Raw genomic sequence first — 16,665 nt, forward strand, 5'->3', positions numbered from 1 at the left:
AAGGGTTGGGGTACTGCTGCCATAGATTTCGCCATAGATTTCAAAAAGAAAAAAGAACAATTGATGGATAGAATGCAGAACAATGTCATACATTCACCCCAGTACAGAGATCTGGGCCTAAATCCATTGTTTTTTTGCTCACCATGCCATTCCAATTTGGACCCAGCCATATGCAAATCAGTCTTGAGCCTGTGCCCAATGGGAACAGTCCAGCCTGAACTGCCAGGCCAGGTCCTGCCTGGACTGGTAATAAGTATCCTAGAACCGGTTTCCGGCTTTCAGCCCTCATCTGCCAGGATTGCTTGACTGCAGTGGCATGGAGAGAACGGGACCCACGTCTAGGCATAACCGGCCCACTCGAGGTGACAAATGCAAAAAGAACAATTGATGGACAGAATGCAGAACATGCATTCACCCTAATCATGATTGCTAATCTTTTTTAAATCTGCAAATACTGTTAATGTGGAAGATGCATGCAAAACCTAAATAACAACTACCTTGCAAGTCATCTACATCTCTCTGCATTGAGATCACCTACCCTACAATATTCAATTTTCTAGATTGAAACGTTTTGTGATATGTTTTTTGGAGGGTGGGGACCTACCACAAAAGGTCCTTTGGACTTAGAAGATTCTTGTAAAGTGCAATTTCAACATGGTCTTCAAGCTTTGGACAAATAAATGAATCCCGCTTTCTTCGTAGATAATTCAAAAGATCTCCATAGCAGCAATATTCTGTAATTATTAAAGTGGGACCTGAAAGAAAAACAGATTGATTTTTTAAAGGGTATCATTTAGTGAAAGACTGCTATCATATTATTTTGCTTTTGATGTACATTCGCTGAATACCCGCTCCAATAGGTATAGACATTATAAACTTGGACAAAAACAACCATGATACTTGGTTAAATAGGAATTACTGGGAGTAGGAAATATCACGTTTAGCAGAATGTGGTAGCCACTTATAATATAATGGCAATGAGATTACCAGAAGAACCCCAAAAACAAAAACCTCAAGGTTTTACTTCCAATACTAGAGGGATTTAATACAATTTCTAGTACATAGTGAACATACGGGTCACAATATATGTGATCAGTGCAAAATCAAAGAAAAAGTAATATGCGAAGAGGTGAACACATGAGCATAGAAATTAAACTCTAAACTTGAAAAGAAATGAGAGGTGGGTCTTGAGCCAAAGGTTGGGGCATGAATGTTAAAGAACATAGTATTTAATTTTATGCTATATTTTCATGATTGTTTAACAGTAATATTTGCTCCTCGTTGTTAGAACAAGCCTCGTTAAAAGCAACTATCACTCAGAATAATTAAATGATATGCAAGAGGAAAGAGCAAATGCCGTACATAGAGAAATTACTGCAGCTAGCTTGACTCAAAGTCAGCATGAGAAGTGATGAACTAATGAGTCTAGAATTGAGAGCTGCTATGGTTCCTACACTAGGAAGGGTAATGTCCAATACTTTATGTGGGTCAGACTCAAGCATTCTCCTACAAGAATTTTAATATGCACTAGCAGATTCACTGTAATCTACAAAGACTTCTGTTATCATCACTGGCTTCCAGAGAGATTGTTCTCCAAGTGGGAGTATGCCAATATCCCTTTGAAGAACTGCAAGTAATTCGTTTAGTACCTGCCATCCTTAATTCTGGAACATTTATTCACACTGCACAGAGGGGTGATCAAGAACAGCACCTACATTTTAAAATGTATTCTTAACTGATTTACTCCCACCTGAAATCAAGTCCACTGAAAGTTTCTAAGTTGCGGCTTTCCAGACCGTGGAATGTAAACAGATGTGTTTGTTTCACTCCACTTACAAATCAAGCTTTTTATGACGTCTGGATTTTACTGTGAAATAGAGAAATTCTTCCTTGAATTTTGCCAACTTTTAATTAAAAAATGTGAACTTTCGTCACTTGAAAATCATTGGTATGATAAACACAACTGATCACTGTGATCAGGGCGACCCATTACAAAAATGGGAGGCTTGATAGATAAAGGTGTGGCTTAGAGGAGGACATGTAGAGGCTGCCCTCACTGGCAGGGTTCAGAGTATTAAGAAATTGTTATTTAAATGGAAAGCAGAAATCGGGGATCTTCAAATTCCTAAACAGCTAAAAGTTGGCAATAGAAGCAGGAAAGAGAACCAAGATCTATTTATTTAATGTGCCCTTGCTGTTCAAAGAGAATGGCCGCTGCCTTTTTGTCTTATTAGCCTTTTTAAATTAGAACAAAACGAGACAACAAATGATAGCACATCTTTTAACAGTAATGAAAACTTCCACACTGGCAGACTATACATCATATTAAACACCAACTCATTACACAGCACTTCAACTGTGAATGTTGGCAAACTTAACATTTAAGTGTAAACTAGGATAATTATCATGTAAACACATCAGGAGAGCCATGGCTCATGAGCACTATACTGCAAGAGGATTACAAGAAAAGATCACCCAAGGACACTCATACACAATCATCTACTTGATATGGAAAATCACAGCAACAGCATTATCTGGGAAGGGCTGTCTTTAATAGTGCCAAGGACAAGTGAAGCATTAGACAAAGTTGACCAAGAGGCTCTTAAGCAAACTATTTTGAGAAACCAACCCTTTGATGTTTTGCAACATTACAGCTCCTCTGGACAATTGTGAGCAATGCAGAAACCAAGGCGAAGAGAGCTACTGGCAGCATCAAAGGATGCTTTTTACCAGCAGATTTAAATAACCAACAAATAAGCATAAATAGGGGCTGAAACCAGCCTTTTAGAAGAACATAACAGAATATTATGGTGTCCTAACAATCAGTGGATGGCAACGGGGCAGTGCATTGCGGATAAATAATACTGTATAGGTGATCAGCTGGCACAGGTGAAGGAAATAGGTCAGAAATAACACTATGAAATGAAAAACTGGGCACATGAATTGAACTTAGGGAGAATATGTAGGTGCAGTATATGAGAAGTATTTCGTTCTGAACTTGGAGAAGGTAGTACAGTAGCAGGTACTACATATTCTAGTAATTTATTAAAAACTGGGAAGGTTAAACGGGAATATTTGAGTTTTTAGACAAGCACTGCATAGACTGCAAGGCCACGAACAGGCACCTAGTCAGCAGAGCAGTCAAAAGGTGTCTTCATCTTATTTGTGATATGATGTAATAAGTCCATTGTGCACTGGTATGTCAATCAATCTCTGACGTATTCAGCAGCAATGCTGACAGCTGCACTTCAAAAATGAGGTTTGCTGTGCTTTCCGAGATGAAGAATGATCGATCAGCTTGTGTGGTACTTAAACCCTAAGATGATGAGCAGTCAAGGAAGACATTGTTTGCAATAGACGTGACAGGTGGGCCAAAGGATGGAACAAACCTTTGCAAGAATCCACTGTATGTGAAAGCAGGCACGGGGCAAACGCTGAAATAACTGGGTTTGCGCACACTGTTCTATATACGTTGATCAATTTATCGCCTGAGCAAAGCTTCCCACATTATTAGTTCACTTATGGAGACAGCAGAGTAGGGCCTGTTAAATAGCAGCTTTATGGGAACCTACTGAAACGATGTATATTTTATAATATTTTATTGCACAGATGTTATGGAAGATCAGGGCTGTCTTGGCAAGGTAGAGGCGTGGGAACACATCTACCCACTCTGTTTTGAGCAGGAAGATCGACTACAAACTATCGTTGTCCTCAAAGGAGACATCTGTATTTTTAAAAGTCAAACAAGAAGATTAGACCCCCATTTCACTGGACAGCAAGGACACAAGGTGGAAGTGGAGCGTTCGCAGGAAACCATTATAAATCCGAAGAGATTCTGCAGATGGAGGTTAAATAAACACAAGGGCGCAGACCGAATTCACGCTCGAGGCTGGGCATTAATGCGTCAGGCCAGACACCTTTGTTTGGTTTTGTTCACTTCCTGATGGAAGTTGCGATGCTCTGAAATCTTACTAAGTCTTTAAACAACCGGTCTGATTTACGTTTGTTTAAAGTACAGCTTCAGGTTGCGTTAGCAGCACATCTACAAGAGTGTGAGACTACGCATACACATCCAATAAAGTCCCTCACTCGCACTATGTGCAGTCCCAGAGAGAATTTAGGACATGGAGACTACCTTGAAATAAGCGGGGTTATTGCGCTGCCAAAGGAAACGCTGTTCAACACTGCCTCTCCAAACCAAGTTGCACCTCACGGTCATAGATTAAAGCCTGTTTTATAGCAGAAAATATTGCAAACTATAAATAGTTGGAACCACACATTTATTAGATTTAATGATGGGATGAGGACAGAATGTTGGATTCCTGGGTTTTCAAATGAGAACATTTTGACGGATGCCTATGGTTGGACTAGCATCTGGCATGTACATAATGAACTGTGCCTTAAGAAAAATCTTAGCGGAGCTGGTTCACTGGCCTACCAGCATTAAATAATATGCATGATGTAGGCAGATGTGACGTGCTAAAGGGAAACATTACCAGTTGTGGTATGTGACTGTTACGGTTTAACAGGACATGAACCATAAATGCGATCATTCCATTTGTCAGGAAATGTGTGATGCCCCTTCAATAAAGCCACAAATATATATGGTTCCTGTGTATTTGTGGTCCATGTTCAAAAAGATTCTACAGCGCCAGGAGGCCAAAGCCTCAATAATTTTATTATAATTCACAATGCTGCTGGCACAATTAAACAATGCTGGATATAGGTGCGAAATCCAGGCCCAGTAACAATTCACTGTGTAACGACTCCTACTTAGAGTCACAGTATTTAAATGTGGCTGTACTGAAGATCTGACAAGGGCCTACATTGGACATCCGGGATCTCATAACTACTTTTATTTACTTTAAATTAATGTGGAGGAAGGGAAAGAACACTGGCTAATTGTTAACATTTGAGAAACTTACAGTTCCAAATCCAAACATGCTTTTATTGGTCAAGGATATTGGTTCCAGGCGAGCCACAAAATTAAAGGTTAATTAAACACACCAAGTATATTTAAACTTTAATGAATATCTTCATTGATCACAGTGGCGTAGCAAGGTCAGGTGGTAACTGGTGCGGAAAAGTTCTTGTCACCCCCGGCTTGACAAAAGGGCAAAAATATGTGTTTAAAACACATATTTAGGCCATTTTGTCAAGTCGGTGGTGACCAGTGTCATCACTAAGGGGGGTGACAAATTGGCAAAAATATGTGTTTAAAACACATATTTATGCCATTTTGTCACCTTCCTCAATGATGACACCCACCGCACCCCCTTCCTACACCACTGATGATCAAGATGAGGCCAGGTAAGAACCATTAACAATGCACGCTCTAACTAAAGCATAACACCGGGTCAATTTCCTTTGATTTGATATTGCTGCAATTGGAAATAAATACCTATGGATTTAGATAAATCATCCTAAAGAAAGAAATGTTTAACACCACAAGACAGCACTGCAGTAGATGGCCTTAAATCCACCATAGAAATGTGGGAATTGAGGGATCGGTCAAATGGCTCAATGCTGGGACAGCAGCACGAGGGATTAGATATCGCACTGGCTGCAAACAAATAACACCGAGAATTTCAATTAAAAAAAAAATGCTTTTGAGACACTAATTGACTTTACATTAATCAGAAAGGCTGAGCTTGACGTAAGCCAGGGATGTTTGATAAAGGGCCTAAAGGGGTCAGCTTCATAGAGATTTTTTTGTATAGCTACCAACTATGTACAGATGTTCATGAGTTTTTATGTAATTAATATATAATGTGTGTAATGAGAATATCCTGAAAACCAGAGAGGGATCCAGCCCTCTTGGCTCTAGGCTGGACACTATTGATGTAAACATTGTCCACCACCTACATTTCATGTTTTCGTTTGCACATTGATACACTTCTAGGTTTACTCAATTAAAATTTTAGAGCAAATAAAAGCTGTCAGATCAACATCTTCATCTTAACTTTCAAAACTATGTGCTTATATATATATATATATATATATATATATATATATATATATATATAATACAAATATTAACGTATCTGTGAACTTTTTTTCTGATAATTACCACTTACAGTCAATGACAGAATAGGGAGAATTGACTGATGATTATATTTAGATCAGAGTAGAACAGACCAGTAAAGCTGTGACCAACGTACCCCCGATGGTGCAGGCTCCGAGGAGATTCACAATGTTGATGTGGTGACCAAGGTAGCTGAGGACCTTGAGCTCAGACATGAGCGCTTCTCTCTCTGTGGAGTGGGCACTCGCTGAAAAGCACAAATAACTATTAGTCGACACATTCTCTAGTGGAATGCAGTAAACTGCGTGAGTTTTCCGAAGCCTCATGCAAGAACTTACGTTTTAGCATTTTCACAGCTACGGTCAGTGGTGCGTCAGACTTGAACAGGCCATAAGCCGTTGCCTCAACAACTTTGCCAAAAGCTCCAGCTCCAAGAATTTTCCCTAAAGAAAATATTAAACGAGAACTTAATATAAAACTTTGGACTGACATATTTGCCATTGGTAATCATAAAATGTAAGCAGTTAGGCTTGCCTATCACTAAATATGAAAAATACAATACTACGTCAAAGGTATCTTTCTTTTTTAAGGCCTCAACTCATAAAACAAATGAACATGGATGAACTCAAAGAAGGACTCATGGGCTGCATTTAAATCAGACACCTACGAATGGCACACTGCCATTAACCCCTTCGCTGCAGGGGATATTCCCCCGCTGTGCTGGGGGTGCGCGCACAGCGCTCACATGCTCATGACGAGCTGAGCTCGTCATGAGGCACGGCGCTTCTGTGCTCATGACTAGCTCAGCTCGTCATGGCCACACCCGTTCTCGTGGAACGCTAAGCACAGCAGGTGAATTATCCCCGCACGCGAGCGTCATGAGCATACAAGGGGTTATGGAAATGCTACACAGAACAAAAATCGATCGATTAAAATGTTCTTTACATCAAAGACAAATGGTATCAAGAGAACCTTTACAGCTACTCAAGCATAACATAAAAACAGTTGTGGATATTCAAATGATTAATTTAAAAACATGTTTAAACAAGACAGAAATGGAGACGTGGCTCAAGTACTTGACAAATAGGTTGACACCATGCCCAGGGTGTCCTTGGAGGCACATACACTGCTCCTGTTTGAGAGTACCTCAACCTGTGAAATTTCATATTAAAAACCAGTGGTCATTCCTTGTCTACGTCTAGATTGGAGCATTTTGGGTTGAGAAATGGGAGTTCTTCTGATATAGAACTTTCTTAGCAGATTTAGAACATAGACTGACTTTAATGTGCCCCAGATAAAGAATAAATCAAACACTGTTTGACCAGGAGACTGCCAAACAGATACCAAGCATGCATGCACAAAACAAAAAGGAATTTCAGAATGACCACTATTAGAATGCTAAATAACAAAAACAAACTGTTGGGTGATACAAATATGTGCTTCTATACTAACCAAAGCAGAGCCGGTCTCTGGGGAACTCCCATTTGTGGTCATAAGGAAGTTGTGTCGGGTCTATATAAACGTAACTGTTTCCATTTATTTCTTCAACCACTTTCCACTGGATTTCATACTTTGGTTTCTGAAACACAGAATACCCCCCACACATTACTGCCATTTTTTTATGGCCATGCTACTGCAACTGCTGGTAAAAACAAAATTAAAGACAAGCAAACACCGTTTTAGTATACCTGTATGTATTTGTAAATCAACACAGCAACAGCGATGCACATCAACCCGGCAGCCACGATAAAGCCTATCAGTAGGGGAGTGAAGAGTGTGTGCGTGCTGATTTTCTCTAAAAAAGAGAAAATGGGATTGGTTATGCCACAGAATTTACTATAGCAACATTCACTACAGTGCAATCATACATGCACAGTTTTCACAGCCAACCCATATCCTACCACTAAACATCCCTATTCTTATTTTCCTATTTAGGCATTACGTCCTCAATTACAATCTGAGCTTTTTAGACAGGATAACAAATGCATTATTTAGAAAACCCCACTGCACCACTGAAGTGTCATATTTAAGTACCGATCATGATTGTCCAATATATCAGATTGTTCGCTATATTTGTTTCTTTCTCCAGGTGTACATGCTAGCAAATACTACATTTGTGAACAAGAGCCACTGATTCTGCTTTTGCAAATAATATTAGCAAACATGAGTTCAACATTTGAACCTATGTGTGCATTTGACCACATATCGATCTAATGTTCCACTGGTAGGCCCTTGAGTCTGACTAAATTCTAAGCAAGACTGAGGAAGGATACCTCATTGGGTAAACTATTAATATTAAAACATATCTACGCATGGTGTCTAGATCTGATTAGAAATAAAAAATTAGGTACATTTTGTAGATAAATAGGCTAATAGAAGAGAGACCTATTGAGGATAGATTTTTGTTGTTAGACATGCCATCTGCAAATGAACATTCAGTATAACTAAGGACCTTAAGGCTTACCACAAGAAACCTAAAATTATGTTCCAGTGTATTCAATATTAAACTAGACTTTTATGGACATACAAATGTCTGTTCATCTGCATACTTGTAACTCTGCAAGTGGAGAGATGATTAGGGGAGTAGGGGGAATATTGCTTTACATTCCATTGTTGATTATTCACCAATCTCTAACAGTACTGTGGCATTACCCTCAATGGAAAAGCTGAACATTGACGAAGTGCTTTCCACAGCGTTGGAAGCGATACACTGAACAGTGCCATTTTTCTTCAAAGTCCCCACATCAATAGTACTTTCAACGATTATTTGCCCAGTAGAAGGAAATGATGAATTTTCCATATAGACTTTTTCTTCTACTGGAATAATTGCAGGAGAATCCGTACACCTAGGGGTTAAGAAGCAAACATATTTCATAATAAACATTTATTTAAAGCAGCACATTTGGAAAAGCTTCTTCACAAATAATACCCTATGTGAACTGCTTTCAAATGTTTAATCGAACCAAAACAAATTCTAGATCAAAGTCGATAACCCTCACACGCATATAAAATTCATATTTTTGACGGCATTACAATGTGGGGAACATCTTTTAATGTAGAAAGGTTTTCCATGTCTAGGCACTTAGGGACACCACCCTCTATGGCATAACATCTTACAATAGTAACAGTCATGTTAAATACGGGTAGAAAGGAACAGTCATTGAGCCAATTTAGGGAAACAGACGTGCATGTTTAGGCTTCGGTCTTCACAATTCAGGCAGCTACTTGTGAACTGGTGCTGCTACTGAGAAACAGATGAGTGAATATTATAAATCTAAATAATATGTTAAATGCCAGCTTTTCATTCACTAGTCCTGTACGTAGCATTAGTATTTAAATGCTTCCATAGTCATTTAGGAGCGGAGTGTGGGAGGAGACAATCCAGGCTGTTTCTTCAAGATTCAACCAGAGCATGGCCAATGCGGTTTTCGAAAAAATAGTAGGCTCCTAGTTTTAGTGATTGCTGTGATGCACAATGCACTACTGCCTAATGAAATTAGTCTCAACATAAGTCGAAGCCAATTGACCGTAGAGAAGGATAGGCAAAATTCTTCTCATGAAACATTAGGAATGTTAAGAAGTGACAGTTGAAACGTTGACCATCACCGTCAAAATCCTGCATTTCCATAAATAGCTAAGATCATCACAGTTTAGCGAGTGCATATCTGTGAGCTCTCCTAATATCTTTAAACACTGACTATTAACTTATTCAAGGTGCCAAAGAAAATTGATTAAAGTGGTTCCTTTCTTATCAACTGGTAAATAGTTAAGCCGTTAAATATTGGTATTTAATGAGCTTCAGGGTTTGTCAGTTAAATTAAACAAAATCTATATCCTATCCGATACACCACAAAGTGCTGTCCCATTATAAGGCAAGACAATTCCTACTGTCTTAAGGAGACCACTGCTTACCTAAAAAGCTCAGAGTAGAAGACATCAGAGAAGATGTGACAGCAACTACGAATCTAAAAAAATCTTGGCCATGTGCTTAAATGCTGTACAGATAAATATTCAGAAGCATACATAAAACGGCTCAGACTACCGTTTGAGAGATTGAAAAGGAGTGGCTGTACCAGCTCTTCAGAACCTATGCATTCAGACGACCAACTAGTTGTTGGCACATGTGTACACTGATTTATGGTTGTATCTGGTGTTTCTATTGGGTTAGGGTTAATGTCCTCATTGGTTGGGTATTTGAGGGTTATGATTGGTTTCTGGGTCTGTGAATCAATCATTGTAGGGTTGGGGCTAGGGTTAGGATTTCTATTGGAAGTAGGGACTAGGGCTACCTGTACCATTGGCTGCTTGGACTTGGGTTGGGACTACTGGTAGGGCTAAGGTATTTATTGGACGTAGAGATCAGGGTTTTTGAACTGATTTGGTGTTTGGACTAGGGCTAAGATTGGCGATAAGGTCCAGGTCTCCTATTGGTTCTAGATTTTAGAGCTAGTGTTGTGATTGGATAGTGTTAGGGCTAGGGTTCCCATTGGCTGAAGGGGTCACCTGATTACTAGGGCTACACGAGGCCAGGGTTAGTGCGTCTCAGCCCGGGCATCGAGGCTAAGGGCGGAGAGGACAAGGGTAGTTGCCTGTTTGAGCCTGTTTGGGACTAGGGCCAGAAATGCTGTTCTTTCACTCATTTCTCTTCCTACTGCTTAGACCTAAAAAAAAACTTAAAAAAACAAACGTTCCCTCTTTTATCCCTCCACTATCATTTTCAATCAAAATTAACAGACTAACATGTTCACTTTTCAAATTCCACATTCAACTATACTAATATACTGCCCAAATAACTGAATAACATATCTACTACTCAAATTACTTCATATTTATACAATACTAATTTTAAACACAAATCCTTTATGGGTTCTCGAGTGGCATGCTACTCACCAGAAAAGCGTTTCTACACCCATCAGGGGTAACAAGTGCTATATGAATGCAAATCTTTCTTCCCCTTTTATCCCTCCGCTATCCTTCTCACTCCAATTAACAGACTAATATCCACCACTGAAATTACCTCATATTTCACCATATTAATTCACCTCTAATCCTTTATAGGCTTCCGGAATAGCGTGAGTCAACAAGCGATAAATAAATACAAACCTTTGTGCTCCTCTATCCTTCTACTATCATTTCACATACAAATAACTGACTGACCTATCCACCGCTTAAAATGTACTTGCATGTTTCACTATACTAATTCAACACTAATCCTCTATGGGTCTCGGAGTAGCATGCTACCCGCTGAAAAAGCGCTTTGACGCCTCATCAGGAGTAGTAATCACTATATAAATGCAATTACAATACAATACAATGATGTGATAAATTAAAGTATAGGACTGGGAAAGAGGTCTCGCTGTGACATGAACTCCTAGCAAAAGTACAAATTATTTCCGATACATGTGTTTAAACACGTGACTGGGTTGGGGAATTTCTGCAGTCAAACGCCATTTACCTTGAAGATCTTTGAATTAAATAAATGCTGTGCAAACATATTTGTTAGAATGAGCATCTTTTACAGTGGCTCGATATAAGGACTTTGGAAAGTGAGAGGGTTGATGGATCTCGATAATCTTTGAAGTGACAACACCATTTGATCAATCAATTTTAGGAGGGTAACAAAGCGCGCTAGTTTGTGAACGGGACCAGAGTGTCAGGGAATGTTGAAAGAAATTTAGACACAAATACTAAAGATGGATAGGAAAGTCGCAAAGTATATTTCACTGTACAAGCAACTTTTGCACAACAAAAGACAATTAGCAATAGTCTTTTTAACAGCTTATCTAAATAATTAAGAAGGCAAAATCCACAAAAGTGGAGATTCTCATCAAATGCTGTGTCCCCAAAGAACACGTATTCTGTTGTAAACAAAGATATCATGTGCTTGAACAGCAGAGCTACGTTTTTTCATACTAATGAAAAAGCTAATCTCTATATTTTTACATTAATATTTAATTATTTTGAAAAATCAATCAACGTGATGTTTCCTATTATCTCATTGTACTCTAAAATGCTGCTTTTTTGTTGTTTGCGGAGAAACAGATAACTTTACACCTCCGGGAACACCATTAACAATTGATTTCCGTCCAATTTAATGATATTTATCACTTATTGGTGAAAATAAATGGTAACAGAAGGCAGTGCTATTAGAAACCTGTGCATGCATATATTTAAATACACCTAAAATGCAAAGGGCAGTTAACAAGTTAATAATACGATACAGATTAACAAACCTGACAAAACTACACCCCGCACGCAATCCACATTATTGCTTGGACATCCACTAAAAGAAATTTTTGTGTCATCCACAATCTACCTAGCAGATTTTTAGAGGACATCCTATGAAAAGCATGCCACTGACACTGACCTATTACACGCCTACATCTAAACATGAGAGAATCCTTTTGAAACACTGCCAGATTGTCTAACACCGCCTAGTGGAGGGGAGATATGGACGCCTTTCTGGGTAAAGCTTATATTCATCCAACATTATAACAGGGTTTATTAATTTACAATGATTGATAGTGTAGGCTGGAGGGACTGTATCCTTGTTTTGCTGACGTCATCGTAACACACATTGCACAAGTTAGATGTAAACTTACACATGGTCTAAACTGCACATACCGATGCAGCATGGCATACTATTTATCCTTGCTAATGGGCATTGTGGATCTCCCAGTCATGCTGACATGGCCCTTCCTTATACTCAACAGCATACTGGGTTCTGTGAACTGGCTATAATGTAAATATGTTCTGTATAATAAAGCAACAATTCCCATCTAAAGACATAAGCTTAAGAAAACTGTACTTGTGTCATGAAAGAACCTGCCTATTCCTGCAAGGGACTGAATCTTCATTGTACTTACCCCTGCTCAATGCCCGGGCAGAAGTACCAATCAATGGTAGGTCTTGGGTAGCCAGTAGCAACACACTGTAGCATTCCATTGTCGAGCCGCTCAGAGCTGAGGATTTCAGGTTTAGCTGCAAAATCACCGAGACAGGCAACATTACACAAACAGAATGACACCCAAGGCTCTTCTGACCTTTTGCCAATTTTTTCAACTTACTTTTCACAATAATGTTAAAAACTGCGAACGCCTGGTCATCACAATTGGCCACATGAAATGAGTAAATGCCTCTTTCCGTTCCTTTCAAGCGGATTAAGTGAAGTTCACTAATGTACCTGTGAAAACAATTAATAACATTGCATAAAATTATATTTCTAGTTATTACATTGAGAACATCATGCAATCACAGGCTTGATAGGTGTAGGTTTTAAAAATGGAAATAATGAAATGTTAGAGAGAAAAGCTTCCTGACACCCCTACATACCTGCATTATCTTCAAAACCAGCTGTATCACTTGTAAAACCCTCTGATATAAATCCTTATCATACCTGGCTGAGAAACTAGCCACTTATGACATACAGCGCCTCAATGGAAGCCTATTCATGGCAGACACCACACTAGGATCCAAGATATTGACAGATTGAAAACAGGAAGGAAGAGCAGAAAACAAGGCTTTCCAGTTCATTCACCCAGGTTCTTGAACAGCATCTCCCTCGACATCAGAACTTCTAATAATCAACTGTAACCCAGGGGGAAACTGCATAGGGACCTTTTCAAATACCATTACCACCCCACCCGCTACCCCTCTTCCTGCTATTAATGCTCTAATAAAATGTACCTCACTTTTTGTTTAGCACCCCACTGCTTCTTAGTTAGATTTTTACCACAAATATACTCCTTACACACATAGACACCCTCTATCATGGCCTATTCTATCTTTTCTATTATTTCTTTGCGTCACCATAATGAATGGTGACTCCCATTATCTAAACATCTGCTCGTTGCTTTTAGAACCAGAATATCAAGAAAAGAAACCACTCAGCAAGTGAACCTGCCAACAAATCAATCAGATTCTTGAAGAAAAAGTGAAACCAGATTGTGTAAAAGCAGAAATAGATTGTCAAAATTCACTAACCCTATGCACATACATATGCATATCAGGAGTTTCTCCTCCACTTACAATACAATATTCAGGTACCTTGAATAGAAGCAAACTAAGTGCTTGAGTCTATAAATAATTAATAAACCTCTATTGCACCACTTGACCCGGTTGAGGGATTGAAAATCCTAATTGTAGATTTGTTTCCTAAATTGAAAAAATTGAAGATCAAATTTCCGAGGAGGTTTTCTTTGTAAAATCATTTTTCGGTACAGGTTATTTGTAATAACCAAGATCTGATCTTCACAGATTCCAGTGCAACAAAATTAGCAATCTGTAAAATCAGCAGGGATTTGCTAAGTCAATCAGAATTCATATAATGCTGTTGTCCATTATAGCCTTATATCCCGCCGTAGAGGGCTATACCGGCTTTTAAAGGCCCTCTCCAGCGTTAAAGGTTATATTAGCCTGCATTCTAAATTCAGTGGCCAGAAACCAACAGGCAGCTGGCAGGCATATGTGTACTAATAGGTGTATTGTCCAAGTGATGTCTCGTAATTTACTCTCAGCAACCTGAGCAAATGGCAATGACACTAGAATATACCTACCAAAATCGTCCTCTACTTTCTACAGTCGTTCATCCATATGAACATTAGTAGTCTTGTAATACTTTGACATGAAAGCATCATAGATCCAATAGAAGGTTTACATGTACACACTCACTCAAACATATTACAGCTCTGCTAAGCTACACAGGGTGCAGCTGTTATGGCATTTCTGACCAAATTAATAAACCTGACCTTGGTAAGTAGTAGACTACCATAAGAAATTACATCTATCTAACTTAATGATAAATGTTTGACCTCTCCCATTGCCAAACAAACTCCAGGCCATCTGTCTGCACAAACAATAGTATTTTGTCACATCGGTCCAGCGACAGTGGGCATAGAGGGTGTGGCCAGTTAAAATATGAAATACCCACACTCAAGAAGTCAGCAATATTTAGCTACTAAAGAAAGGTGAGTGAGGGAATCTTAAGAGAAAAAGGTTTAACTCTGGACTACGGGAGAGAGTTAAACCTGAGAAGCCAGCTCCATCTCACGATGACATTGATAATACCAAAAATTCAAAATAACGAAATGCCCCTAAGCGCGCTGTATGGTGAGGGGATCAAGATAAAGAATGTTCATGGTACCAGAGGCAGAAAAGAATACGACAGATAGAATGTCATTTTTATGTACAAAATGTAAATAAAGTTTTAAGATTAACTTTCAGAATGAAGAGAAGGAGAATAACAGAAAGAACGTATCTGGCTTCAGTGGCCAGAGCCACACATGTATTTTTAAGATGCACATGCCAGTGACAGGAAAGGGGGGGAGGGGTGTGTGTGTGAAAAAAAGGTGGCAATATGTCCATGAAAAACAAACCTATGGCAGTGACACAATATGATAGGGAATTGTGGAAACTCTGATCAAATCGGCCTTTTAAAATAGGTGAGTCTATCAACTGTTCTTCACTAGTAAAGATGGAACTCGCTACTCTGAGGTTTATTTCACCTATAGATATATGTAGTCTAATCAGTAATGTCAGGTTATTTTGCTACAGATACTTTGTGGAGCCCCGGTACTGTTTTCTGATTGGTTTGTCTCTGCTGCTTTTATCCACTGTTGAATTTGCACACAAACACTGAAAAACATGGTCAGGTCTGGTCTTATCAAAATGCAAGGGTGGTAGATTGAATTATAGACCTCCTGTATATTTAATCTTCATCTATCTCCATGTCATCCTTTTCTTTCTACATACTAGACCAAAAAAAGCCTCAGATCTAATTATAAAACTGGAGCATTCACATTCCTACATCCATGACTTCAAATGTGGCATACCCTCGTCAATGCTAGAGTGCAGACATCAAATTACTACATACAAGTACAGGTCAGTTACTCTGGCGAATACAAGACTAAGGACGTTGCACTCCACGCAGCTGTCCGAGGACAAGTAACTTCAAATACATTTTTATTTGCAGCCGATTGAGCATTGCTAGAAAATTCTAGGCTAATACTCTCTAGTGACAAACAAACATCCACATTCACCACTAATCTGGATATACAGGGGTTTCATCTAAAGAAATCAGAAATATTCTGATAAGGATCAGTAACGTCCATGTCATTCCCCAAAGATATAATAATCCAATACTCTATATTCACCAACAGTCACTCTACTAGGATTCACACAAAACCGAGAAATTAAGTCCTGCCTTCAGAGGCTGTGGAGCTTAAAAATCCATCCACCATTCAGCCTGAAGCATGTTTCACCTGTGGCCTGCTCAACCAGACTTCATGAGGAAAATTCTTAGACCATGCTCAGACCCTCAATTAGAAAAAAGACCCTCCCAGTTCGAGAGCAGAACGAATATGAATCTATAGAGAATGAGCCTTTACACTATTGAAAGGGCATTCTGGCTAGAAGTCATGTATGGCAGAGAGTTGAAGGCTTTGCTACATTCAGAAAATTCCCCTACCATTCTCATGATTTCTGTTCGATCAATGGAGTGCGGGCATGCGGTAGATGTGGTCTGAATGACCAACACCAATGAGTAGTTGGATGCAGCAAATTACTTCACCACCTCTTCTTTTTAGTTTCTTCAGTTTCCTTGCCCAGAGAAGTGGGTACTGTTTTTGGTTACATTCCTGTTT

At 39.1% G+C, this 16,665-nt stretch overlaps 1 protein-coding gene across 1 annotated transcript in view; it reads right to left on the reverse strand.

Moving 5' to 3' along the window:
- The window catches only part of KIT (KIT proto-oncogene, receptor tyrosine kinase), a 121,871-nt gene that overhangs the window by 18,168 nt on the left and 87,038 nt on the right, over positions 1-16,665 (reverse strand). The window contains exons 7-14 of the mRNA XM_086962639.1: positions 13,093-13,208; positions 12,892-13,006; positions 8,678-8,871; positions 7,714-7,820; positions 7,478-7,604; positions 6,364-6,468; positions 6,162-6,272; positions 605-755 (exon numbers count right to left, since the gene is read on the reverse strand). Of these exons, the coding sequence (XP_086818765.1) occupies positions 605-755; positions 6,162-6,272; positions 6,364-6,468; positions 7,478-7,604; positions 7,714-7,820; positions 8,678-8,871; positions 12,892-13,006; positions 13,093-13,208 (1,026 nt within the window). The remainder of the gene's footprint in view (positions 1-604; positions 756-6,161; positions 6,273-6,363; positions 6,469-7,477; positions 7,605-7,713; positions 7,821-8,677; positions 8,872-12,891; positions 13,007-13,092; positions 13,209-16,665) is intronic.

Source organism: Lissotriton vulgaris, chromosome 3_1 (genome assembly GCF_964263255.1).
Source record: "Lissotriton vulgaris chromosome 3_1, aLisVul1.2, whole genome shotgun sequence".
NCBI classification, from domain to species: Eukaryota; Metazoa; Chordata; class Amphibia; order Caudata; family Salamandridae; genus Lissotriton; species Lissotriton vulgaris.